The sequence below is a fragment of the Canis aureus genome, chromosome 27, assembly GCF_053574225.1.
Source record: "Canis aureus isolate CA01 chromosome 27, VMU_Caureus_v.1.0, whole genome shotgun sequence".
Taxonomy (NCBI): domain Eukaryota; kingdom Metazoa; phylum Chordata; class Mammalia; order Carnivora; family Canidae; genus Canis; species Canis aureus.
In genome coordinates, this window is record NC_135637.1 from 11,301,819 (window position 1) to 11,329,699 (window position 27,881).

A 27,881-nucleotide genomic window follows, 5' to 3' on the forward strand; every position below is an offset into this window, starting at 1 on the left:
CAGCCAGTCCTGGTCTCACTGCTTAGGACATCAGATGGGGTCCATTAGGTTTACATGGGACCTGAAAATAACCACTTTTTTCCTCTAGAAATTAGCAAGTAATAAAGGACCCCTTCACGTCACGCTTGGTAGATAAACACCTTCCAGTCAGCTGTGCCACATTTGGGGAGGAATGGGGGGCTTGGGGGGTTGAGAGAATTCTCTACCCATTCTCTGCTCAAGCCATTCCTCTTTCTGGGGGAGTTTTGGTGGCAGGGGTCATCCCACCAGGGGAGGCAGAGGAAAGCGAGCCATCCTGGGCCAAGGGTCCCAGCTCAAGCCTCCCCTTGTGGGCTTGTCTGACGCTGGAGTTGCCCTGTGAGGGGCCCAGATGGGCCTGAGTGTTGTGGTGACTGTTCCCTGCAAGCAACCCTGTATGTGCTGCAGCAGTCCTGGCACATCCTCCTCCTGCAGTGCCGTCCACGACATGCTTCCCCGGGTGGAAACTGCTTTTGCCTCTGCTTTTCCATGGTCATCCTTTCGTCTTCGTACGTAGAGACCTCTGCCGTACAGGAAGGCAAACCTCTATAACCCAGTCTCTTTTATTCATCTCTTTTTTAAAAGTTTTCCCTTGCCATCAGTATAAGTAGTTAATGTAAAAATAAGTCTATGGCACAAAATAGGCAACAGTTGACATGCTTCAGAATCCATGAACTTGAAGGATCTGGTCTAGTGACAAAATGAAGTCACAGTTGTCTAGCTCTTGTTATTCAGGCTGAATTTTACCATAGAACATTTATTTGGTGCTCAAGGCACCCTTCTCTTCCCCCAATTCTCACCAACACCCCCCACACAACCAACCACCTTAAAATCTTCTGGTGTCGCCTCTGTACTTCCACACAGCAAGCCTCTGTTGCTATTTCTTGATTTTTCTTTTTCCACTTAGGCATTCTGTATTTATTAGCTTGCTGTGGACTACAGGATTACTACTTTTACATCTTCTCCCCCCAGTTGTTTTTTTGTTTTTAAGATTTTACTTACTTGACAGCACAAGTAGGGGCTGTGGCAGGCAGAGGGAGAAGCTGAGCAGGGAGCCCAATGCAGAGCTCAATCCCAGGACCCTGAAATCATGACCCAAAGGCAGACAACCAACGGACACCCCAGGCACCCCTCCCCCCTTATCTTTTCAATTCATAGTTAAGTCTACTGTCCACTGTTGAGCTAAATAGTGTATTATATTTCCCTTATTGCACGCCTTTTTTTTCCCTGGAATTAATAATTGCCTCTTTTTTGTTTAGTCTCTAAGGAGATTCTGCAACAGACTTGAATACTGTTCTATCCCCACACAAACCCCTCTGGCCCAACAAGTTTTTGTAGGAGCCCTCCATTCTGGCCAGCCTTCCTCCCAGACAGCAGTTTCCACTACCATCCGAGAAATCTTCTTGGTGTGTGTCTTGTGTAGGGTCCCCACTGTCCTTGATCTCACATTCTTTTCTTGCCTGATTTCAGAGGACATTTAGACTTTGTATGTCCAAAAACTGTTCTTTTCCCTTGCATTTAATTGAGAGCTTAACTGGCTCTGGGAACCATGTTGTTTCAGAAAGTGGGAGGTGTTGCTCCTTTTTTTTTGCCTTCTAGTCCAATCGGAACCATTTGATTCTTCATCTTTCAGTGAATATTTTCTCTAATCGGAAGTTTGTTAGGACATTTTCTTTGTTTCTAGTTTTCTCTAATTTTTGATGAGCCTTGGTTTGAATCTTTTCTTTTCCACCCACATTCATATGAGAAACAAATGTCCTGGGGGATCCTTGGGTGGCTCAGCAGTTTGGCACCTGCCTTCGGCCTGGGGTGTGGTTCTGGGGTCCCAGGATTGAGTGCCGCATTGGCTCCCTGCGTGGGGCCTGCTTCTCCCTCTGTCTGTGTTTCTGCGTCTTGCTCTGAGTCTCTCAGGGATAAATAAAATAAAAATAAAATCTTAAAAAAGAAAAAGAAACAAATGTCCTTTAGCTCTGGGAAATTTCCTTGAATTATTTAATTTCCTTTTTTTCTGTTTTGTATTTACTAGTGCTCCTGTTTTCTCTTTTTTCCTCCTGTTTTCCACCTTTGTGTCATCTTTTGTCTCACTTTTCTGGGAGTTTTCTTCCACCTTACCACACAATTCATACAGTGGTTTTGTTTTGTTTTGTTTAGATTTATCTAGAGCAAGCAGAGGGAGAGGGACAAGCAGACTCCTCCCCACTGAGCATTTAAATTAAATCCTGGAATGTTCAAAGATTTTTGACAAGGTGCCACAACCACGTAGTGGGTAAAAGATATTAACTCAAAATTATTTAGACCTAAACATCGGAGCTAAAACTATAAAACTCTTAGAAGGAAATGGGAAAGTCTTTGAATTTGTGACTTTGAATTTGTGTGTGTGTTTTTTTTTTTTTTCAATTTTTAAGATTTTATTTATTAGACACAGAGAAGCGAGAGAACACAGGCAGGGGAAGCAGAAGGCAGAGGGAAAGGTAGACTCCTGTGCAGGAGCCTGATGTGGGGCTTGATCCAGGACCCTGGGACCATGAACCTGAGCCAAAGATAGATGCTCACCCAACTCAGAAGCACCCCCTCCCCTTTTTAAAAAAGATTTTATTTATTCATGAGAGAGAGAGAGAGGCGAGACACAGGCAGAGGGAGAAGCAGGCTCCATTCAGGGAGCCCAACATCGGGCTCGATCCCAGGATCCTGGGATCATAACTGGAACTGAAGGCAGATACTTAACTGAGCGACATAAGGCGGTCCTGAATTTGTCAATGGTTTCTTAAATACAACACCAAAAGAAAACAACAAAAAGACTGAACTAAATCAAAGTTAAAAAGATTTGGCCAGGACACTTGGGTGGCTCAGTGGTTGAGTGTCTTCCTTCAGCTCAGGGTGTGATCCTGGGGTCCCATGATCAGGATCAGGATGGAGTCCCACACTGGGCTCCCCACAGGAACCCTGCTTCTTCTCCTGCCTATGTCTCTGTCTCTCTTGAATAAGTAAAATCTTAAAAGAAACAAAAAACACATTTGTGCCAAAGACATTAATCAAGGGAGTAAAAACACAAAACACATTTGCTATCAATTGTAGTCTCTTGGTCTATATCACCTTAATGCCAGTAATACATGCTGTGGCTTTGTAGTGAGTTTTGAAGTCCTAAGTGTGAGTCCTCCAATTTTGTTTTCTAGACCTAGCTTTGGCAATTCAGGATCTCTTACATTTCTACATGAATCTTAGGATGGATATTTCTATTTCTGCAAAAAAAAAAAAAACTATTGGTATTTTATAGCAACCATGTTGAATCTGTAGGTTGCTTTTTGAGTAGGCAATGACATTTTAACACTATTAAGTCTTCCCTGAATGTGGGATAGCTCTCCATTCCGTATCTTTAAATTCTCGCAGCACTTTTTTTTAGTTTTCAGTGTACAAGGTCATGTCACTTTGTTGATTAAACTTATTCCTAAGTATTTTATTATTATTAGTAGTATTTTATTATTTCTGATGCAACTGCAGGTGGAATTAATTTTCTGATTGTTCTTTGCCAGTATATAAAAATGCAACTGATTTTTGTGTGTTTGTTTTCTATTCTGACCTTATTTACTTCTTTATGCCACCTCCAAACCTGGGACTAGGATAAAACAGGCCTAGTGTCAACCTCATGAGTCTTACAGTTTGCCTGCACTGTTTTCATTCCCACTTGCCTGAGTGGGGAAAAAAAAAAAAAAAAGTGCAGATACTAGTGATGACAAACAGAGGCCTCAGGCTGAATGCCACTGAGATGAGAGAATTTGGCCTAGAGGAGGGAACGCTGAGCCTCAGTTGGATGCTAACTGGCCTTGAAGCCAGTCGACTATGGATTTAGTTCCAAAACCGGGTATGGCAAAGTACATGTTGGGTATGTGGTAGAAGAGGACATCTGTAAGTGAGAGCATGATGGATTCTGAATTCTGGCTTCACTTGCTGTAGCCAGAATCTTGCCAGCCTCTTGTAGCACCTTGGTCTTCTGCGTGGATTTCCAGCAAACATTTAATAAGGGGATGCACAGGCATGCTGTGCCTCGCTTGAAAGCACTGGTGCCCACATGAGGGAAAAGGATCCCAAGATGACCATACAGATGTTCTCACCCTCACCGTTTGCTTCCCACTGATCTGAAGAGAGTAAGCAGATAAGTGCACAATAAGTTGATCAGGAGGTATTTATCAACAATAAATTAGGTGGGAAAAGCAAGCTATTTAATATATTGTGTGATCCTATCTTTGTTAACATAGACAGGAGACCTATTTATGTAAGAATATAAACATATAAAGAGGCAAGGGTAAGCTTCTAAGTGATTTCACTTGGAAGTCTGAAGGCTTTTCAGGCATACATTAACCTTTATAACTGGTAGATGGAAGCATTCCCAATTTAAAGAGAGCCTTCCAGCAGGTATGGTTTTCCCTAGGGCACCAGGGGCTGGAATATGCCCCAGGGGCCTGGCGTGTTCTTCCTTGCTCTGAGCTGGGGTTTTGGGGGAGGGGGGCTTTCAGCCTCTACAGTTCCTGCACCTCACATGGTCTCCTCTTCCCTGCAGACTGCAATAAGGTTACTGACCAGTGCCTGTCCTTCTTCAAACGCTGTGGAAATATCTGTCATATTGATCTGAGGTACTGCAAGCAAGTTACCAAGGAAGGCTGTGAGCAGTTCATAGCTGAAATGTCTGTGAGCGTCCAGTTTGGGCAAGTGGAAGAAAAACTCCTGCAGAAGCTGAGTTAGTCCAAGGACAAGTATGTAAATAAGGGGTGGGTGGGGGAGGGGGCGTGGCTGGGGAGGGGAAACAACTTTACAAAAATTAGGGCTTTTATTTTCAAATTGGAACTTGAAGCGACAGACCACACGATTCCATTTTTCAAGACTTGCAGAGGGAGAAACCATTCTCCCACATGTTCAGGGGATGAATGAACCGGACACTTCCCCTTTGGTCTCTGAATTAGAACTGCACTGCTTTCTGGACCATTTCTAAGGCGGCCTTTACCAAGAAGACATTCCTGCTGGAGAGAAAGATGGACTTTGAAGAAATTCTCTTACTGAAGCATGAGCTTAGAAGTTTTTGTTGGTGGTGGTGTTTTTGTTTTGGACACCTCATTCCTTGCAACTCCAGGGGTTGGTGTCAACATACAGTGGACCACACACCACATCTGCTGCCGTCGTGATATTTTTTGTTTGTTTGGTTTTGTTACATCTTACATTATGCAGAAATATTTTTGTACAAATTGTTTAAAAGTTATTTATGCAAGGTTTGAATGCATACCTGTGTTTTTATTGTTTTGAGATTGCCAACTTCCCTGGTTTCCTTAAGGTAGGAGAGAACTTAACCTGTATTTCATCGACACAAATAATCCATCTACACATGTGCCCAGATATGGCAAAGCAGGTGAAGACCTTCCGATTAAAAGCATGTTTAACTGGAAGCTGAGAGCCTGCTTTGTCCATCAAGAATTACATAAGCATGTGGATATGTTATAGTCGAAGTAAGACACTCTGCCAAGTTTCCTCTGTATAGAATTTACCCATTTCTCAAAATTTAAAAATTCAGACTTCAGCCTTTGCACTCAGGAGGGTTTTGCGCCAGCATGAGCTCTTGTACTCTACACAGATCTAATTTATACAGTGGGTCAAGAAGTAGAATAAATGATCCAACATAGCCTTTCTTTTCCTTTTTTCTCTCCTTTGAAGTGAGTTGAGTTCTCGTTCAAGGTTTATAACATGGCTATTTCCTAGTTGTAAAGTTATGCCTTCATAAGTGCCATTGTTGTAAGGTGGTGTTTTCCTAGACTTTCCCTGACGCGGTTTTACCTTTGTTGAATTTGTATAAACAATTGTACAAAAAAAAAGCACTCTTGGCCTTGGAGAGTTTTTGTTCTAGGAGTGGATTAGAAATTTGAGAAGTCCAGGGATCCCTGGGTGGCACAGCGGTTTAGCGCCTGCCTTTGGCCCAGGGCGCAATCCTGGAGACCCGGGATCGAATCCCATGTCAGGCTCCCGGTGCATGGAGCCTGCCTCTCTCTCTCTGTGTGACTATCATAAATAAAAAAATAATAATAATAAAAAAATAGAAATAAAAAAAGAAATTTGAGAAGTCCAGAAGCCGTAGTCTCAACATTGGTATAAAGAACTTCTCTTACTCATCAGAGCAATGCAGCAGCCCCATGGTACACGGTGTCCCGTCTTCACAGAGCACACTTACTTAAGGCAGAAGTAGTTAGTGGGAGAGAGTGGTGCCACCCCTCTGGCCATGAGTGGGGATTTGGTACAAACTGCCTCAAGGGGCGAGGTAGCTTACCTGAGTGGGTGCCTCTGACCACAGCTGTATGAAATACCTTCCGTGGTCACTTGGTGTTGCCACTGCCACAGGGGAGTGGGCAGGGGGTGTCTGTTTCCTCAACCTCTCCCTGGAGGCGGCTCCTGGAGGCTGCATGCTGCACACGGGAGTCTTGGGCCGGGGCAGCTGGAGGCAGTTGGTTATGAGGTGATGTCTCCAGCTGGTAGACACAGAAACTGGGGAGAAGTCATTTTAGATCACAGAATTTTTTAACAATAGGGTACTGCAACCTTATACTCCCATATAGAAAGGACTGCTTTAGTGAAGCTGAAAATGGGAGAAGATAATCCACCTTCCTTTTTTTTTTTTTTTTTGCCATGAAATGGTTTTAGATCCTGCCCAGCCAGTCTCATGCATCCTATTAGTTTAAACCCAGAGATCCTTTGACTCAAATTGGAGACATATGCAGCTGTTGTACCCCAGAATTTAACTCAGGAGATACACTTTACAAAGGTAAGATTAGTTTAAAAAAGAACCCATAAAGATTTTATTAGAGAGCAAGAGGATGAGCCAGAAGGGGGGGGATCGCAGAGAGGGAGAAGCAGACCCTTTCATTGAGCAGGAAGCCTGTTGCAGGGCTCGATCCCAAGACCCCGAGATCACAACCTGAGCCGAAGGCAGATACTTAACTGAATGAGCCATCCAGGGGCCCCAACAACTATGGTTTATTTATACAAATGTGGCTTACCTTTGTAAGCCTGTTCATCGTGGAGCGCCCCCACAGACATCAGCCTGAGCTCTTAAGGCCTCCTCTTCTTTAGGAATTGCTTTAAGGATAACAATGCTCCAGGTGAACTTCTGGAGTCAGAGGGCCTTGTTACTCCTGTAGCGTTTCCAGGAGTACACAGGTCTGCCAAGAGGAGGCGGAGAGGGCTTCCAGGACCAGGGAGCCAAAGCTACTATAGGGACATGCCTCATATGCAATCCTATGCGACCACTGCAGGACAGTGGCCTGCCTCAAACCTGGAGTGTGGTTGCATAGGAGTTCCCCCGCGTGTACTGAACAAACCAGTCAAGGTTATACACCAGTACAGTTTATACACAGACCTGTCATTTTTAAGCTTGCAGGTAGTTGCTCGGAGTCCATAGACCATAACTGATGAAGCAAAAAAAGGACCATAAACCAGAGGCTGTGCTTTTTCGATTATCACAGCTTCCTAACCCAGAAAAGCTCCATCCCGGCTTCCTCTAGGGAACTGAGGCTTCCAAAGGATAAACACCATGGCACATCCAAAGCATCAGATGCCATCCTTCCATATTGTGAGGATATGAGGACAGGGGTGAGGAACAGCATTGTATTCCACTGTACACCTTCAGACTCTTACCCATATATTACCTATTCAAAAAATCAAAAGCAGCAGAGCATGCCACTAGAAAATGCACATTGCAGGGGAAATATCTGCCCTCTTCCAAACCAGTTAGTACCTTTGGTTATTTGGTTATTTTAGTCATCAAGCCTCTCAGGCTAAAAATTTCTTTTGGCTACTCACTAAACCTGGATTAATTCAAAACACTATCTTAAAAAAAAAAAAATACACTTTTGAGTTTTTGTTCTCTTGCTAAAAACAAGTATCTGAGACCACTTCTTTAAATCCAAGAAGAAACACAAAACAAGCTGATTGAAGCTGAGACAATGTACAAATAAATCTCAATTTTCTAACTTAAGACAAACCAGCACCTGCTACTCAGCTTCTATTTCAGTGTGTTCACTATCACTTGCTGGCCTGGATTTGAAGACTTCTTGCCACCAAATTAGCAATTTGTGGGCAAGATTGCAGTTTTGGAGTTTACGGTCTCACAAGAGGTACAGACAGGGTAAGTGCTCCTAAAGCTTCAGCAGGGATTCGGTTTTATTGCTTCTGCAGCAACGATCTGCTCAGGCTGCTTACTGTGAACTGTGGCCAACACCCGTCCAGGGCGCTGTAGGCAAACAGGAGAGGTTACTTGAAATATCCACGAGGTTTTGACCCTTAAAACCAGAAGAGGTGGGAAGGCATGCTTTTCTCCACAAGGCAAACTTTCTCTCCTAGTCCAGGGGTGGACTATCTGCCTCCCTTGCTATAATCATCAGATGTGTGACCAACTTATGGATTCTGAGCACTTAAAAGGCATGTGTGCTACCCACTGTAGAATCAAAAAATAAACTGAACAGGCCTCAGTTCAGAAGTTAGGCATTTCTTAAAAACATACCTACACAGCCTACCGGTGGGAATGAGTCCACAGTTGGGTTTCAACCAAACACCACCCTGGTTGGAGTTAGTTAGATGTGAAAGAAAAGCAATTTCAGATCATTCATGTCCCAGGAACCATTCTGCATGAGCCCATGTCAGGTTTCTCATTTGCTGGGTGGTAGCAGAAGAGTTAAGAAAACATCAGCGTCAGAGCCAGGTTCACATTCTGATGTTTGCCACTAACTTTTTAAAGTATCAGGTATTTTATTATCACTTTTTTTGGTAACAGCTGTATTAAGAGATAGTCACATATGAAATAATCCACCCACTTTGTAAGTAATCTCTACCCCCCAACTTGGGCTCGAACTCAACAACCCTGAGATCAGAATAATATGCTCTTCTGACTGAGCCAGCCAAGGGTCTCAGCCACTTTCTAAGACTTCAGACAAGTTCTTTAATTTCCCAGAGGTTCCCCATCTGTGAAGCAAGGCAACAGCAATTTCAGAATGCTGGAGAACTAGAAAGCCCCCAGCATAATACTTGGTCACAATAAACAGCAAATCAATAGTTAAGCTAGTGGTACATCAGCAGCCAGGAAAGGTGCTGGATCAGATGCAGATACCCATTCATGCTGTACCCAAATAAATTAGGAACTAAGTAGGACAATGTAAGCAAAAGCATTTTTTAAAATCTAATTTTATTCCTAAAATTAAATTAGCTAGCGGTAGCACTGAAAATACACTTTCACTATACAAAACAGTGTAAACTGGTTCAACATTAAGAATTTAACACACACACTTCTCTAATGAAAGCAGCTAGATGCAGCCCTTGCTCTAAAAAGCTGTACCTGAACAGAAATGGACATGTTAAGTCTAAGGCCCTGGCAGTTGACTACAGAATGTCAGTTGTTCCCAATTATGTTTAAACGCAGAAATAGCAACAATGTGGAAACTTACATTCATCAAATAGTAGCATTTAAAATATACATGACTAATAAAGTGAACATTCAGAGGGGCCACTGCTCAGTGTGTACCATGTTGGCCACTTGTGGACAGTGATCTCATCCAAGAGAACAGAAGTTTCAAACATCTGAGTAGTTTAAGTTAAAAATAGGATGAAGGAGAAATAGAGAACAGGATAAATGTTCTCCGGAGAGAGTAGCTGATGCTGTGAGCAGTCTGCCTTCATCAACAATCAGTGATCACAGATGTGGGATGAAGCCCCGCAGAACCTGGGAAATGGCGTGTCCCCAAGCTGGCAGGCACATGGCACATACCAACATTGCCACAACTTAGGATGAATCTTTCTGTCCCCAGTTAGTAGTGAAAATAATTTTTAAAAATAGTTTCAGGGGATCCCTGGGTGGCTCAGCGGTTTAGCGCCTGCCTTTGGCCCAGGGTGCGATCCTGGAGTCCTGGGATCGAGTCCCACGTCGGGCTCCTGACATGGAGCCTGCTTCTCCCTCCTCCTGTGTCTCTGCCTATCATAAATAAATGAATAAATAAATCTTTAAAAAAAAAAAAGTTTCAGCCTTTGAACAGGAAGTTTCCAGGCACTCCTGTATATTGAAATGTCTGGGATTGAGCTTGGGGGCGAGTGTCCTGTCGGGAAGAACCCAGGCTTCAGGACTTGAACACGTGCACGGCGCGCACCACATACTGCCGGCAGATGGGACACTCACTCATGCGCTTGCCACACTTGGTGCAGGTGACCATGTGCCCGCACTCAAGCAGGACACAGTCAATGACGGCATCCATGCAGATACGGCACAAGCGATCATCTTCCTCATCCTGCAGCTGCAGTCGCTCGCCATCTGAAAGGCAACAGAGAGCTGGGGCTGTGGACACAGTGCTGCCTGATTGGCGGGGACGGGGTGGGGGGGGTGCCCTCACCAGTCATCTGGAGAGACCACGGCGGGCCCCAGATAAACCCGGTGTCGTGAAAAAATAATCCAGCTTCTCTGCACTTCCATTCCCTCCACTAGCAATGGCAGTAGTAATAATGCCTATACCTTGTAGAGTTTTGTGAATACATGAGAAATGCTTAGCTTAGGGCCAGGTATGAAGTGCCCACAAATATTAGCTACTTAGTTCTATTTTATAGCTGTAATTCAAAGTTCTTGTGAGAAGAACAGATTACTTCTGTAAGTGAAAATAAAGAGACCTAAGGTTGTCTCTATACACGGGCCTCAGAGAACATGACTGGAATTTCCCACCCAACTGTGTGGCCTTGGGAAAAGTCAGTCTCCAGAGCTTCATCTCAGTAGGAAGAACTTTATTTCCACACTGATAGAAAAGTTCTGAAGAGTCATACGTCAAGTAGCCTGTACTTGGGGGAAAACCAGTTGGAGTCTAACTGCAAACAGACCGGCTATCCTGGCTCTGAGGCCCACCCAGATTTAGGTTCTGAGAAAATCTAAGCTCTGAATAAGAAAGGTGGTGAATGAGTTTAAAAGTTCACCTCAGCCCGAGATTTGGCCCCAGAGCTCAGGATACAGAGGCTTCCTTTTCTTTAGGGAGATCTACAGGGGATCGATGGGAATATATCACAATTATAGTTAGAAAGAACAGGAATTCACTATTGAAGGGCCAGTAGTCTCTGGATTTAAGAGAATAATGCCATTTCAAAAGATTCTTGTAAACCAGGGAAAAAAAGGATTCATGGGATAAGACAATTGATGAGCCAGTGGAGAAGACCCTAGAGGGCTCTTGAGTAAATCAGAGTCTAGGCTTTGGTCCCCTCCCCTGCATGGAAGTTTCCTTCCAACAGTCACAAGTTCTGAGCATAAAGCAGAGGAGCCAGGGTTTATCAAGGCTATTAGGTAAGGCTATAGAGGTGAATATCTCAATCTAAGTGACTGAAGACAATTAAAGTAGGGAAGATTCCAACTGTACTCATTTTGAGTATTCCACAAGTCTGGAGGTTGAACCAGGGAGAGAGTAAGCAGTGAGGTAACTGAAAAAGGCACTTTGGCAAATGTGTATGTCATGGCCTCCTCTACCATAAACTCCCGGAGGGTGGGAATGAATGGCTATGCATGACCAGAGCGTACTGTACACGCTTGGCATTTACACTTATTAAATAAACGGATTTCTCCCCTCACTACCAGAATGCCATTTCCCAGCCACAGTCTGGGACCTCTGAAGGCTCTGAGGCTTAAGATTCTTGTATCTACCCTTGTGGCCTCATCTTAGGAAATAGGTATGCCAAAATACTTCCCGCATATTCAGGCATAAAGCTGTTTACCAATAATTGCTGCATTATAACCAGATTGAAGGGAAAAAAAAAAAACCCTCACGATGATAAAAGTTAGTGGGAGGATTATTTAGATAGGAACATATTTGTCAGTCTAAACACCATTGAAATATTCTTTCTTGCCTATAAATGCTCTATGGCTTGGCCCTGTTACCGACTAAGGATTTCTGTTCCATGCCTCATCAATAAATAGTTTTGGAATTCTTAACTTCAGCTTTTCCCAACTTCTAGAGAAACCTAATACTCGATGCTAAGAACTACTTAACATCTTGGCTCTAGGTAATTTTTTTTTTTTTTTTTTGCAGTCAGGATTTAAAAGCTACAGTTGAGATAACCAAAGTATTGGCCTGCCAGGTTAGTGAGAAAACATGCATTTTCATAGAGACAAGGGAGTGCATTAGAGTTCTAACAAATTATGGCAAAGAAAACCAGACTCAACAAATGACCTAACTCACTTGCAATGGTGGTTTCAGAGCCAACATCACATAATAAACTTACTAATTAACAAGTTCATACCTCTAATTCACTCAATAAAAGGATACATAGTTTTGTGAAAAATTTTGACCTCATTGTGATAGAAACAACCCAATTTTTAAAAGACTAAAGAAGGATAGTATGGGGGAAGAAAGAAAAAGGAAACCTACATGACTTTTGGTTTTCTTCATTCTCTTTGTATAACCGGTTTACTTTCTCTACCAGCTCCCATTTTTCACAACAGCCAGAATAGTTGACAAAATTCCGAGCCAGGATTTCCTTCAGCTGGCGCACGCTCATTCCTTCCACATCTTCTAGGCTTGATAGGTCAGATAGTGAAGCTCTTACTCGCTTCTCAGAGAGGCCAGGAGTCTGCAATCACAGAGGGCTTCCATTAGCTCTGTTCGTGCAAACGCAGACCTCTCAGAGCAAGGGAAACTGCATGTTCTCCTCGTCCTCTAGTCACTATGAGCCTTGGATATTCTTCCCAGACTTCTAATCATTTTTTTTTTAAGATTTTATTTATTTATTCATGGAGAGACACAGAGAGAAAGGCAGAGACACAGGCAGAGGGAGAAGCAGGCTCCCCAAGGGGAGCCTGATGCAGGACTTGATCCCAGAAACCTGGGATCACGCCCTGAGCTAAAGGCAGGCACTCAGCCACTGAGCCGCCCAGGCATCTTTCATCAGTTCTTGAAGTGTTTTCTATATTATGCTACATTCAAACCAAGAGAAACATCCAGCACTAATCTAGTGAAAGAGTCCACACAGGCACTCTCCCTGCCTGCCAGGTTGACATGTTAAGGGAATTTTATAGGAGCACTCACCCGCTCCTCCAAGTTTTCTTCATCGTCATCATCCTCATCATCTTCGTCATCATCTTCATCATCCTCCTCTTCTGTGTTTGCTGAAGCTATTTCACTTTGTACCTACACACATAATTGATCTGATTAGGTCAGGAATCATATTTTCCTAACAGTATCAACTCTGTCAATATTGAACCCTGGAGAAAACCCTTCCATAGATCTTCCCCAAGAATGTCCCTAGTACCTGGCATACTCCACAATGACCTTGGATCTGGAGTGCTGCCGCCCCTCTCAAAGAGCTGGGCCCCCCACGATTTCATAAACCTACCTTTCCTAAAGTTATCTCAAAAGCCAAATTCCTATGTGTGGGTGAATTTATAACATCTAACCAGAGTATTAACTCCCTGAGAAGGTCCCATCATGAAATGTCAAAGCCACAGCTGTCAATGCATGCAACTACCCCGCCTCATCATCAAAGGACCTGTGTAAGGCTGGTCTAACTGGAGCCTCTAAGATACAGATAGAAGCTAAAAGCTCTAAGTTCAGCCCAAGCGTCACAGGCAATTGATTTGAAAGACACCAATCCTACTACATCATACTTAGACATTCTGATTCTCAAGAATGCTTTCTAGACTTCTTCATTGACAGCTAATGCTAGCTCTAGTTTTTAGAAACTCAACAATCAAGAGTTACTCTTTAGGAAGAACAGAAAGACCTTCGAAGATCTTGACTTGGGTTATGTACCTTCTTTCATGTCTTTCTCTTCAGACTCTACTTTGACCATAGCTCTTTAATAGTCTAGGTCAGTTCCCAATTTCAAATATTCCACCCCACTGGTTCACAAGCAACACACTGCAGTATCCAAAGACCCACATGTTCCAAGAGGGGTCATATACCCAAAAGTGGCACAAAAGGCAGATGTATCTTGTGTTTGCATCATTGTTATATCAGCTTTCATTTGGGAAAACAGTAACTCCTAGGTTGGACTTCTTTAATTTATGACTAGAAGGCAACTAGACCAGATTTCCCTCTGCTTTTAACTGCTTCAGTGAAGAGAATTAAATGTGGAGAGAACTCCTCAAAACAATCTATTCAGCATTTCAGAATCATTCACCTATACAAACTGATTTATTACAAGCTTTTGAATGTTATTCAATCAGGATGCCCAAGGACCTCACTGAGACAATATTGTGCCCCGGCATTTCTTTGAAATTAGTAATCATATTCTTTGATTAATTCAGATGGCTTTTTCCCATTATCTAAATCAGAATTAGAACAATTTTACTGTAGCAAGGCAATTGGACATTAGGGTAACTTACACTATTGTGTCCATGGTCACTGACAAATAATCTTGCAAATATTTACACACTACTTTTCACAGTCATTAATAGTATTTACCTTAAAGGAAACTGAAGTAACTAGTCAAGAGACTAATGGGCTTCAGACAGTTGACTTTGTGGCTACCCTGCACCCAGGCTCAGAGACTCACAGCAAGAGAGCCTACATGCACAGAATTCAGCAGCGTTTGGAACCTCTACTCCCACTGGGGGTCATGAAGCCCTAAAGGCCCCATGATATATGGCCAACTAGAGGTGCCAGGCCCTTGGTGTAATTATACCCTCATACCTGTGCCAGAACTCCAGATCCCAAGATCTGGTCTCCACCCATAAAGTCTCCCTGAAATGAAGACACGGTAGCAGAAGGGGCTGTATGGTTTGAAAAAAATGAATGTGCAAAAAAGCCAGAACTCTGGGATCGTGAGGAATTCAGGCTGCTTGTGTCCAGGTCATCCTCAGAGCCCAGCCCATGGTGGCAGAGTACTAAATCTACCAAGTCTTCTTTCTCTCGACAGGTATCAATTGGGATATTTCGAAGAATGAGATATTGCCGGAGATCCTTGACTTTTAGTCGCATTAACTGAGGGCGCTGAAAGGCCGTCTCTTGTAATAAGTGACATGTGGAACATCTACGGAGATTTTCTTGTAAGACTGAACAAACGGAGCAAAAATCCTTCTTGCAGTCGCAACATACATGCTAAAGAAACAGCAAGAAAAGCAGCAGTTAATGATAGCCAGATATAAGCATGCGTTTTCTTTCTGCCTGGTATTAAAATTCAATTTTAGTTCTTATGAAGTCTCCCATGGCACCCAACTACCCTCACGGCCATGCTTGTGTTCCAAAAGCCATGAAAATCAAAACACTCACTACTGAGGCAGTTTGGATTCACAGAAGTTCAATATAGCCCTTTAAGAAAAACATACACTCTTGTGTTAATGAATTAAAACCTTTCCACCCCTTGATACAAACATGTAATTAGAACAGAGATGACTTGAAGCACATGGAGCAGAAAGCACAACCACAAACTCTTCCTACTCTTTCCCTACGTGAACAATTTCCCCATTTAAAGAGAATTTGGGGGGAGTGGGCTGGGGAGAACACAGAGAAAGAGGCAATTCACCTCTCAAGGTCATTCAAATTGAATAGAAGATCTCTCTCTTGTGGTAATCTGTACCTTACCGAGCCTTAATCACACTCAAAGCCACTGCAATAGCAAAGCTTAAAGTAGACATGAAGATGTGGTCCTTTCTGCTTGCTGTATTGTTCCCACAAGCTAACACCTTGCTCCTGACATATTTCAGATGACTAAACTGATGATGATCAAAGACTGTGAGATGGCCTTACAATATGATGGTACTCAGAAAAAATGACTTTGTCTTCGAGAAAATAACAGCCCAAATGTTTTATGCTGAATCTCTACACAGTTATCTTATACTAATTTCTTCAATTGAGTTAAGAATGTGGGTAGGGATACATTTTTTGAAACTTGAGATCAGTTATAGTAAATTATCTCTGATCAAAACTGTAGACTAATTAAATCTCTTACCTCTACAACATAAGCATAATGAGGTAGAATCAAAGTATACAGAGCTCAGAAGATAAGATCCCTGAGCAACATGAGAACAACTATACGGTCCCTTCAACTGAGTACTTTTCTAAATGGGAAATGGTTAATAAGAAATGTGGGTAATTTTAATAAAAAATGATTCATTAGCATTAACATATAATCAAGAAATGTGTCCTTTGTATATAACATTTCATCCAACTCACCTTCTTTCTAAAGACTGAAAAGGAAAGTCCACAGGCTTTGCAAACTATATTAGGCCCTTCCATAGGTACTGATGGGTAAGTGGAAAAATCAGAATTTGGTGCAAATCTGAATGGACCGGTACCTCCTGCAAATCCTGACTGCTGGCCCCTGACAGCTCCAGTTCCCATGACTTCATTCAGCAGCCCACAGCATGAAGCCCACATAGATGTGGCACCCGCCTGGAAAGAACACAGGTAAAGACCATAGTTTAAAGCTGAGTGGAGGGGATCCCTGAGTGGCTCAGCAGGTTTAGTGCCTGTCTTCGGCCTGGGGCACGGTCCTGGAGTCCCAGGATCGAGTCCCACGTCGGGCTCCCTGCATGGAGTCTGCTTCTCCCTCTGCCTGTGTCTCTGCCTCTCTCGCTCTCTGTGTCTCTCACGATTAAATAAATAAAATCTTTAATAAATAGAAAACTAACTAACTAAATAAATAAATAAATAAAATAAAGCCTGTGCTCTCCGGGAATCTCAAGGAACACCATTCTGTAGATATACATTTGCCCTAAATAACTTTGAGATTATTCCTTTAACTGAGGTACAATCAATGTAGAATGAATTTTAGGTGTACAATTCAAAATATTATATTCAATATACTCAATATATACTACCAAGATATCACAAGTCTAGCTACCATCCCTTCATTCAACTGAGCCCCTCCACCCATTTCACCTACCCTCTTAGTAACCAGCAAGTTGTTCTAAGAGTTTATTCACTTTTAAATTCCACATATAAGTAACATCATATAGTATTATCCGTCTTTCTTTGCCTGATTTCTTTCACTTAGCATAATTCTCTCACGATCCATCTGTGCTGTTACAAATGGCAAATTTTCCTTCTTTTTGATGGCTGGGTAGTAGTCCATTGTATGGACCTAGCACCTCTTTATCCATTCATCTACTAATGGACACTTAGATTATTTTCAGATCTTCATTATTATGAATAATGCTGCAGTGAACAGGGGAGGGAAGCATAGAACTTTTTGTTTTTTGTGGGCTTTTTTTTTTTTTGGCATAGAACTTTTTGAATTAGTGTTTTCATATTCTTCAAATACCTAGAAGTGGAATAGCTGAATTATGGTAGTTCTATTTTTTATTTTTCAAGAACTCTCCATATTGTTTTCCACAGTAGCTGCACTAATTGACATTCCCACCAATGGTTCTCTTTGCTCCATATCCTTGCTAACACGTATTGTCTTTTTTATGATAGCCATTCTAATAGATATGGGAGGATATCTCACTGTGGTTTTGAGAGATTATTCTTTGAAGCATCAAAATTTTAAGCTCTGGAAAGATAAATTTTTGGTATTTTCAAAGAATATTTGGCAATGGGGAAGCCATGACATCGTTAAACAAAAGTAAACGATACAGTTATGAACCCAATTTTGTTTAAAAAAAAAAAAAAAATCCACAAGGCAGTCCGGGTGGCTCAGTGATTTAGCACCACCTTCGGCCCAGTTTGTGATCCAGGAGACCCGGGACTGAGTCCCATGTTGGGCTGCCCAAGCTATAGGCTTTTAACGTATTTTATATAAATTGAGCTTTTCTCTACTTTCCAAGCTCTTCAGAAACAAATACATTACTGTGACATTAAAAAAAAATTTTTTTAAAAGGCAGTGATTGTGATCCTGTCTTTTCAAACAGAAAATACTAAACAGGGGCACCTGGGTGGCTTAGTGGTTGAGCATAAGCCTTTGGCTCAGGTTGTGATCCCGGGGTCCCAGGATCAAGTCCCACACATCAAGCTCCCCGTAGGGAGCCTGCTTCTCCCTCTGCCTAGGTCTCTGCCTCTCTCTCTGTGTCTCTCATGAATAAATAAAATCTTAAGACAAAAAGCACTTAAAAAAATACTAAACTATTTCTGATGACTGGATAACCACCACAATCTTCGAGGGCATAAGGGCTATTTGTCACTCCACTAAATGGCCTGAAATTAATGTACTGCCTTTTGTTTTTTTTTCCTCTGGTCTCTTCCCTGTGAGGCATCACTGCTCACATTATACTCACCTCCAACAACCTGTCTCTTTCTTACTGCAGACACAGAAACCTGATAACCACGCTTGTCAGACTTGTATGTGAAAATACATTTTTAATGAGGACTCGGTACTTTCCCATGCAAAAGTATAAAAGCTATAGCATTTGGAATCAATGAACTTTTACCCCTTGTCCTAATTCTTAAGCACATTCTAGACTCCAGATAATGTAATAGGTAATAAGAGTCCAGGTAGGTGAGATGTGATTAGTTAAAATGGCAACATAGTTCCATATTTTATTATCTAACTCTAGCAAACACTATTTGTCCAACAAGCTCTTTAAAAAAAGTTTTTTTAAAACAACTTTAAAAGGCTATTTAGAATACTATAGAAGAATCATGCTATTCTTGCTACTTCCCACATATAATATGCTATTTAAATATAGGGAAAGGAGAAGGTAAAAGCAATAAGAAACCACAATACACAGTTCAAACAGTCTCAAGTATCCGGATCATTGACTGGAGTATTAAATAGCTGCATACCCTATAATTCTAGAGAAACAGTGATGCCTTTAAAAGTCAAGTTAAATTGTAATTAATAGTTCATATCTTTAAATAAATATATACCTCAGAACTCTGGAGCCATGATATGTTTAAACATAAAAGCATGAAAATCTAGATGAGGGGATCCCTGGGTGGCTCAGCGGTTTGGCGCCTGCCTTCGGCCTAGGGCGTGATCCTGGCGTCCCAGGATCGAGTCCCATGTCGGGCTCCCTGCGTGGAGCCTGCTTCTCCACCCCTCTCTCTCTCTCTCTCTCTGTCTCTCATGAATAAATAAATAAAACCTTTAAGAAAAAAAAAAACCTTCATGAAGATAATGAATATTTATAAAAGAAAAAGTAAAATCTATTTCTTCAGTCACATCCTGGGATCCAATGTATAAATTCAATATTGCATGTATTGTGCATAACTCTTCTAAAGGATCTTATTTTGTGTACTATATATGTCGGAATATAGTGTACATTGCCATATAATGTAAAAAGACAATGCAACCAACTGTCATACCAACTAAAATACCAAATAAATTTTGAACAGTGGAAAAAAAAAAATCTAGATGAAGTTCATTTAAAGTGAGTGTTCTTTTTTGTGGTGAGCACAGCATAATATATAGATGTGTCAAGTCATTATGTTGTACACCTGAAGCTAAGGTAACATTGTATGTTAACTACAATAAAAAATTTTTTAAATAAATTTTTAAAAAAGGATTCTTTTAGCAAAAGATTTATCCTCAGTGCTTTAAACAATGACCTATTGGGGGGGCCAGACTCAGTCAGTGGAACACGTGACTCTGGATCTCAGGGTCATAAATTCGAGCCCATTAGGCTAGAGATTACTTTAAAACAAAGAGACACCTGAGTGGCTCAGTGGTTGAGTATCTGCCTTTGGCTCAGGGCGTGATCCTGGAGTCTTGGGATCGAGTCTGAAGCATCAGAATATTTTTTAAGATTTTATATTTTTTTAAAGTAATCTCTATCCCTAACAAGGGGCTCGAACTCATGACCCAGAGTCCAAGAGTTACATGCTCCACCAACTGAGCCAGGCAGGTGCCCCCAGAATTTTTTTAAAGTTCCTCCACGTGGGGATCCCTGGGTGGCTCTGCGGTTTGGTGCCTGCCTTTGGCCCACGGCGTAATCCTGGAGTCCCGGGATCCAGTCCCACATCGGGCTCCCCACATGGAGCCTGCTTCTTCCTCTGCCTGTGTCTCTGCCTCTCTCTCAAATAAATAAAATATTAAAAAAAAAAAAAGTTCCCCCACGTGATTTGAATTACAGTGGAGGATAAAAGGTTAACAATTCCTCAGTTTAGGTGCTCTCTTCTTCCTGCCTACATGGTTTTAGCTGGAAAACCACTCTCAGCAGAGCGCTGATGAGAAGAGGCTGTGGTTACTTCTAAAGCTTGTGCCTCTTGAGTTCCAGGACCAAGACTTCAGCCAAACACTCCTTACAACCTGTCGACAATTTTTCCCCACAGGTGTAGGACATGTATCTAGTGTTTCCTCTCCCTCTGTGGTCTGCCCTAATCCCTCCAGAAAGGCTCTGCTGAGTTTTTTTAACAATCTCGTCTGAATCTTAAATTAGTTCCTTTCCACATACCGGCCTGGAACTTTTGCTGAAATTGGTACCTGCCTTCATTTTTACTTTGTTCCCTCATTTTATTTACTCTTTGCTTTCTGGCCCCAACTTTTTATTTAAGTTATTCCTCTGTATGTCTTGTGTGAAATCTCCAATACTAAGAGGTAGACAGTGATTTCTGGGTTAAAGACAGTCATTGTTCAAACTATTTTTGTCTTTCTTCACCTCCAAGTTGAAGAATCCACTCAGAAGATGAATCTCAGGATGCCTGGGTGGCTCAGCAATTGAGCATTTGCCTTTGGCTCAGGGCATGATCCCGAAGTTCCAGGATCGAGTCCCACATCAGGCTCCCTGCATGGAGCCTGCTTCTCCCTCTGCCTATGTTTCTGCTTCTGTCTCTCATAAATAAGTAAATAAATAAATCTTTAAAAAAAAAAAAAAGGATAATTCTCCCAGGCCTGATTAGACTCCCATTTCTTTGCCTCCCCTTTTGTATGTTTCATCTTCCAGCACTTTCCCATTAAGTCCACATTTCCTAAATTTTTTTCTGCATGACCCCTCAGGGCACAGGCATCCCTACCTCAAGCCATCACCTTTACATTCACTTAATAATGCCTGAAGTGTCCTATACCAATCTTTCCCCTCTCAACTGTCCACATTTTGTTGCTACTTGATATAACAGTCCCAATTTTCAAGTGGTAGAATCTATAAAAGCAATTAGGGAACTGTTTCAGAAAGCACTGTCCCAACAGTTTACTGAATGTGGGCTGTTGAAGGGGAGAGTCCCTTGGAGAGCAAGCATGCCAACCAATCCTGAGCTTTTGACTCTGCCTCTATTTCCTTGAAGTCTAGTTACCGTATCTCATAAAGTAATAGCCAAAAAGCCTTTCCCCTTTGCATTCTTTCCTTTAAAAGCTTTAAATTTAGGGATCCCTGGGTGGCTTGGCAGTTAAGCGCCTGCCTTCGGCCCGGGGCATGATCCTGGAGACCTGGGATCGAGTCCCCACGTCGCGATCCCTGCATGGAGCCTGCTTCTCCCTCTGCCTGTGTCTCTGCCCCTCTTCTCTCTGTGTCTCTCATGAATAAATAAATAAAATCTTTAAAAAGAAAAAGCTATAAATTTAGAGACTCAGGTTCATGTTCTTTCTGTCCTCCCCACCCTTTAAGATCTTCCACTAGTTTAAGCAGCCTGCATTCCCTTATCTTTTATTCACTCACTGTTCGTTCACCTTTTGGTAGTAAGACTGAAGCATATTTTCCAAACTACTTCATTGCCTCCTAGATTTTCTGAGCAAACTTAACTCCTAGACAGTACACGAGGTACAGCCCTTTGGCTTTTAAATTTGTAGTAAATGGAGTTGTTGCTCTGTCCCGATATCATAAAGGTGTGCTCTTTATGCAAGGGTCACCATCTTGTGTTAAAAAAACAAAAACAAAAAACTATCCTTCCATGAAGGAGGCCAAAGTCTGAATCTTTAAAAACTATAGCTATGATCTGGGTTTACGTGACTAACAATTCTAAAGGCTACTTGGGATCATGACTGAGAGCAGGACTCTACAGGCTAAACCACATGAATCCAAGAGGTTGGAAGGAACAATCTGTAAAGGTGGCTACATTTCCTAACTTGACCATAAATGTAGTTAAATAATGGAGAGTAACTAAATAAGGCAACTATCTACCCATGCCTGGCACAAAACTAACTTAGGGAATTCAGGTGTGATTGCAGTTTATTTTCTACCCACCAATGACTAGTGAAAATAAATGATTTTCATAATGATCTAATCTCTTTCCTACGTGCCTCCTGAGGCCAAAATTGCTCCTGAATAGTCATGTGACATCACCTTCCCGGCTTATACTAGCTAAGGTATCACATTAAAAACATACATGGCCTGTGGTAAAAAATAAAATTCTAAAGCCTCCTGTCTGGACTGGCTCAGACATCTAGATCTCCTTATGTTATTCTGGTATCCAATGCCAGTTCTTAGGTTTTTTCCAAAGCCAGTGCACCAAGACTTTAGGGGAACAGTAACTATCTTTTTTTCCAGTCCCAGTTTGGAACTAATTAAGAAATAATACAAACAGTAAATGTTTGCTTGTTTACTTATACCAATCCGAAAGCATGCCTTTAGCTCCATAGCCCATTGGTCTTAATAACAGACCATTAGCAAAGACGACCTATAGCGGCTTACCATCTAGTTGACCAAAATGCTATCACCCATAGGAAGACAGATCTGGGAAGGTCCCAGAAAGTACTGTTTGGCTCCTGTGCTAAAACTCACCAACATAAAAGCTCTTCTTTCTATGGTAGCATGAAGACTGAAAGTATCTGTCCTATATTGTTCCCTCCTAGAGGATGATTTAGAAAGTCTCTCCCCTCTGTAGGAATATAAAGGAGGGAAGGGGAGTGTATTCACAAACCTGAACAATTTGCATGTGAGTGGGACTGAGTTTCCACTGCTGTGACATTTATTTCCATGATACACCAGCAATTTTACAAGCACTCTCTCAGATTCCTCAGTCAGATTCATAAAATAGAAGTCCATTCTGAATCACCGTTTCAGTCAACAAAAGCAAGAAAAAATATGTTGTTTCTTTGCGAGCAATAGCAGTGTTCATTCTGGCACAGAGCCAGGGTTATTTTCCTTTTTTAAAGATTTTATTATTTTTTTATTCATGAGAGACAGAGAGAGAAAGGCAGAGACATAGCGACATAGGCAGAGGGAGAAGCCAGGACTGAACCCCGGATCCAGGGTTGGGGGGGGGGGTTTAACATTCTTTTAGATTCCCTGGGGAGCAAACAATTCCAAAGTGCTCAATTAAAAAGTTTGCTACAAACTTTGAATCCTATTCTAAACCACATCAAGATGTGATCACTTTTAATGATCCCACAAAATATTATAGTAACCAGGCAAACTAGAATGAGTAATAAGAAAAGCCATGCTGGTTTCCACAAAAATTAAATGACAATGAGAAAGTTGATGGATTCACAAACAGCAGGGAATAACCATATTCTAAATCATTTGTTTTGTTTGTTTTTAAGTAAGTTCCACACCCAACGTGGGGTCTGAACTCAAGACTCTGAGGTAAGAGTTGCATGCTCTACCAACTGAGTCAGGTAGGTGCCCCTATACAATTTCCTTTGATTAAAATAGGTAAAGAGCAATAATAAATAATGCCACCTTATAAGAGTTGCTTGCCATAACTCTAAATTAAATATAATACTTTAAATTTGGATAAACCCCCGAATTTCAAATTCAAGAATATTAATTTTCTTGGATGTTGTATGAAGCTAAGACCAGGCAGGAATTGAGTTCTTTCACTAATGAAAGTTTCCTTGGAGTATTCACTCACCACAGGTGTTCTTTTAAACTCCAAACAACTTTGTTTGCTAAAACTCAATGTCCTTGTGTTAAACAACATGAAAAGGTGTTTCAAAACTTAGCACCACTGATAAAAGAATGAGTTTATAGTTTATTTTTTTATAGTTTATTTTTTTTAAGTTTTTATTTATTTATTCATTCATAGAGATGCAGAGAGAGAGAGTAGCAGAGACACAGGCAGAGGGAGAAGCAGGCTCCATGCAGAGAGCCCGACTTGGGACTCGATCCAGGGTCCCCAGGATCACGCCCTGGGCTGCAGGCGGCGCTAAACTGCTGCGCCACCGGGGCTGCCCGAGTTTATAGTTTAAATTTCAATTAGGTTAAAACTTTCCTACAAAATTTAAGACTAGCACAAGAAACAAAGCAAAACAGAAGAAACAGTTAAGATGATTATCAAAAATCTTTAACCTATTTAAAGCCACTTGAGAAGCATGTGCTCCTTAAAATGTGAAAGCATTTCTTATTCAAACTGCTGCTTCAACTGAAATAAAATTTCCGAGAAACTCTACCTTTAAAATTACCAAATAATCAGACTGTATACCACAAAGGAGGAAATTCTACATCCTAAATTCTTTCTCTCATACTATTTGGACACTAAGCAGACTGCAAAAACAGATTATCTTAAAAATATTTATTTTTAGGCAAGAAATTTCACCAAATTGATAGATATTTACAGTAAGGTGTTCTGGAGATCATAGATATTACCTTCCTCATATTTGGATTTTGTTTTTTTTTTCTTTTTTTTAATAGTATACTTGATCCTTAGCATCACTCCTCCATTCTTCAGAGAAGGGAAACAACAAAAAGGAGGGGTGCCTGGGTGGCTCAGCAGATTAAGCAGATAAGGGTTAAGCAACTGCCTTCCAGCTCAGGTCAGGATCCCAAGGTCCTGGAATAGAGAGCCCTGCAAAGGGGCTTCCTGATCAGTGGGGAGCCTGCTTCTCCCTTTCCCTCTGCCATTCCTCCTGCTTGTACTCTGATGAGCGCTCTCTGGCAAATAAAAAAATAAAATCTTAAAAAAATGAAAAGGAAATCATATCCAACAGATTACTTTCTCCTTAATTTCTCATTTTGAGCTTGAAAAAATGAGCATCATTTGTACAACCAGGGGTGAGATCAACATAAAATGGAAAAACAGTAAGGAGGATTAAATAAAATTAATACAGGACACCAAATTGGATTTTTAAACCCCTTAGAGGGAATTATTTAGGTGCTACTCTAAGGTTAAACAGTTACTTGAATCTTTGAGAGGTAACACTTCAAAACATCAGCTTCTAAACAAACAAGTTAAAGGAAGAAAGTAAATACCCGGGACGCCTGGGTGGCTCAGCGGTTGAGCTCCTGCCTTTGGCTCAGGGCGTGATCCTGGAGCTCCAGCATCAGAGTCCCCACATCAGGCTCCCTGCATGGGACCTGCTTCTCCCTCTGCCTATGTCTCTCATGAATAAATTTTAAAAAATTTTTAAAAAGAAAGTAAATACCCATTCCCTACATACTAAAATCAGCTACTCCTGGGTTTGAGCAAAGATGTAATTTTCCGATTGTTAACTCTCAAAAGTTATTTTAATCCCACGGAAGGAAGTACTTGGTTCAATGAATATTCACATTAGAATTCCATGGCATCAAGAATCACTGACTTTGGGCAGCATGGATGGCTCAGCGATTGAGCGTCTGCCTTTGGCTCAGGGCGTGATCCTGGAGTTCCAAGACCAGAGTCCCACGTCAGGCTCCCTGCATGGAGCCTGATTCTCCCTCTGCCTGTGTCTGCCTCTCTCTGTATCTCATAAATAAATATAATCTTAAAACAAAAAAATCACTGACCCTGCCCAGAAATCTACAGGTGAGTATAATCCAAAATTAATTTCAATTTTAAATAAAGTTAAATAATAAATAGCCAAATCCTGTATTTCATGAATCTACTTTCCACAAAAACATAAATGAAAAGCAGCTAACAAAAAAAAAAAAAAAAAAAAAGAAAGAAAGAAAGAAAAGCAGCTATCTTCCTAACACAGTCCTCTTGTACAGACTGATGTCTATTTAGGTCCATCTGTTTGCTTCATAAAATATGTATCTTTTCTACATCTTCAACTACCACTAAACTGTTTCTAAAATGTCTACTCAGGGCCCCTGGGTGGCTCAGCTGGTTAAGCGCTGCCTTTGGCTCAGGTCAAGATCCCATGGTCCTGAGATGGAGCCATGAGCTCTTGTTGGGCTCCCTGCTCAGAGAAGCCTGCTTCGCCATCTGCCCCTCCCTGTCCCACTTGTGCTCTCTCTCAAATAACTACTTAAAAAAGAAAGTCAACTCAGAAAGCAGTTTCTTCCACTTAAATTGATTTTAAAGAACTTAAAATTTTCAATCCTGGACCCATCCCTGCTTCTCTCCTACATCTAGTTCACTGATGGGTCACAAATTTAATACTACTCAAGATTCCGACTTTCTTTGAGGCCATATATATGTATATATACATACATATATATACGTATGTCTGCGTGTGTATATGTGTATATACATATATATGTATACATATGCTTTATTTCTGAATCTTAACATAGCAAGATGATGTTTTCAGGAAAGCTAGTTTTAGATATTTTAATATTTAATATCTTCATACTTTAACATACAGTTCAAAAAGTTACCTATTTCCAAAACTCTTGTTTCCGGCGGCCAGAAATACCCTTCCTTGCTCCTGAGCGATTTGTTTCTGATACCTTACATTACATTCTGCTTTGTAATGTGGTTACCTGAGAATATTTTTTCTTTTGATTGGTAAACTCCTTAAAGGTAGAATTGCAATTTCAATTACTCCAACTCAGCAAGTCTCCCTCTTTACTAACCCATAGGAAACGTTCAAGAAAATACCTGCGGAGTTTCTCTAGCCACTTGACACTATCAATTTTCCACAGCAAATTTTTGGGAGCTTTGTGAAGGTATAGATTTAAGCTAGCACTTCACTTTTACTTCCCTTATCCACAACAAGCACGCTTCTCCATAGGGATTGATGAAATCGTCTAGGTCTGAAAGAGTAACAATCACCTTATGACTCACCCCACTTGGTTTGAATTCAGCATATGAATCAACACATGAATTGATTGTTGTACACAGAGCTCTTTAGAACTCTCAGACATCAAGTTGAGAAAACCAGCCCCCAAAAGTAGGCCAGAATCAACCCTCCCCCCTTTTCTTAAACTTCTCAGTCACTGATGCTCCCACGCTCTCGCACCCACCTTGAAGAATTCAAGCTGTCAAATTACTTGCTGCGTACCTAGTGGCGACGGAGACACATCCAGTTTGCTAGCGCTCTAGGTCACGGCCCCAATGATAAGCTTAGGAAGAAATCCTTCAGAAGGGTGGGATCCCCGCCCCGAGGCATTTCCTAACCTGTTAGCCTAGCCCCAGCCTCACGACTTCCCGCACTACTCCTTTTCCCTCCGTTCTGCAGTCTCTGTCCTGCGACAGTCCCGGAGCGTTCCCGACATCTGGGTTAGTTCAAGGACTCGGGGCGGGAGGGGTCACGCTGTGGGCAAAAGGCACCGAGGGCTGAAGCGGGAACTAGGGGGTCCGCCTCAGGCCCCCGAGGAAGCGGACAGGGCTAGGAGCAAAGACGGGCCCACCACGCTTAAGGGCGGTGTGTGTGGGGGGGGGGGGGGGCGGCGCCCGGCTTCCCCCCGCCTTCCCCCAGGCTCGCTGAAGGGAGGGCTGTGCGAGATGGAGAGGTCCCGGATCCCAGGGTCTCCGCTCTGGGCCGGTTAGGGCCCGGACGCCGGCCCGGGACGTCCCTCAGCGGAGCTTTCCGAGGTGCCGGCGGGGTGAACCGCTGAGGCTAAAGGAAGGCACTTCAGGCGCCCCGGCCAGTCAGGAGAGGCGAAGAGGAACTGCCCGGCCCCACTGGCCCCTCACCTTCATGGCCGCGACCGCCGCGTCTCGGTCGGCTCTGCCGGGGAACTAAGCACCATACCAGCCCTTCGCACAGCCGCCCTCCTGCCTTCTAGGCGGCGACTACGGCGCCTCTTGTGGCGACCGAGCGTCCCGACGTAAGAGGCGTAGTCACGCCCGCCTCGCGCCCCCAGGAAGAGCGCCGAGCGGCGGCCGAGTCGGCCAATCCGGAGCCAACGCTCTGGGGGTTGGTCGCCAGAGCCAATGAGGAGGCGGGGATGGGGCGGGGCCTCTGGCCTGCCGGGTAGGCGG

At 42.3% G+C, this 27,881-nt stretch overlaps 2 protein-coding genes across 31 annotated transcripts in view; one reads left to right on the plus strand and one right to left on the minus strand.

The window, feature by feature from the left end:
* The window catches only part of KDM2B (lysine demethylase 2B), a 129,798-nt gene extending 123,080 nt beyond the window's left edge, over window positions 1-6,718 (plus strand). For 18 of the 19 annotated variants that reach the window (XM_077875506.1, XM_077875512.1, XM_077875507.1 and 15 more), the window contains 2 exons: window positions 4,574-4,766; window positions 6,694-6,718. In XM_077875506.1, coding sequence (XP_077731632.1) covers window positions 4,574-4,755 — 182 coding nt within the window. In that variant the 3' untranslated portion in view covers window positions 4,756-4,766; window positions 6,694-6,718. The remainder of the gene's footprint in view (window positions 1-4,573; window positions 4,767-6,693) is intronic. The other variant, XM_077875526.1, reaches the window with a different exon arrangement.
* RNF34 (ring finger protein 34) lies at window positions 1-27,751 on the minus strand. 12 transcript variants are annotated; one of them, XM_077875528.1, is made up of 8 exons: window positions 18,810-18,964; window positions 16,176-16,394; window positions 14,694-15,101; window positions 13,089-13,190; window positions 12,432-12,633; window positions 10,214-10,345; window positions 6,323-6,537; window positions 1-18 (listed from the first exon to the last, which is right to left on the minus strand). In XM_077875528.1, exons 1-8 carry the CDS (start codon window positions 18,849-18,851, stop codon window positions 16-18), a joined length of 1,323 nt encoding a protein of 440 aa, XP_077731654.1. In that variant the 5' UTR covers window positions 18,852-18,964; the 3' UTR covers window positions 1-15. The 12 variants fall into 12 exon arrangements, with proteins under 12 accessions (XP_077731654.1, XP_077731655.1, XP_077731662.1 ...); XM_077875529.1 differs by lacking the exons at window positions 1-18; window positions 18,810-18,964 and adding exons at window positions 2,399-3,257; window positions 27,594-27,751; XM_077875536.1 differs by lacking the exons at window positions 1-18; window positions 18,810-18,964 and adding exons at window positions 2,399-3,257; window positions 27,594-27,705 and having other exon boundaries at window positions 16,298-16,394.
* Between the last annotated feature and the right edge of the window lie 130 nt (window positions 27,752-27,881).

Excerpts from the sequence above, each read along its gene's own strand:
- RNF34 (XM_077875527.1), bottom strand. The coding sequence starts at position 18,851 with ATGCTTTTATGTTTAAACATATCATGGCTCCAGAGTTCTGAG. Across the intron at positions 16,395-18,809 it reads CATGGCTCCAGAGTTCTGAG|GCGGGTGCCACATCTATGTG; the intron begins GTATATATTTAT and ends TGTTCTTTCCAG. Across the intron at positions 12,634-13,088 it reads AAGAAAACTTGGAGGAGCGG|ACTCCTGGCCTCTCTGAGAA; the intron begins GTGAGTGCTCCT and ends CTGTGATTGCAG.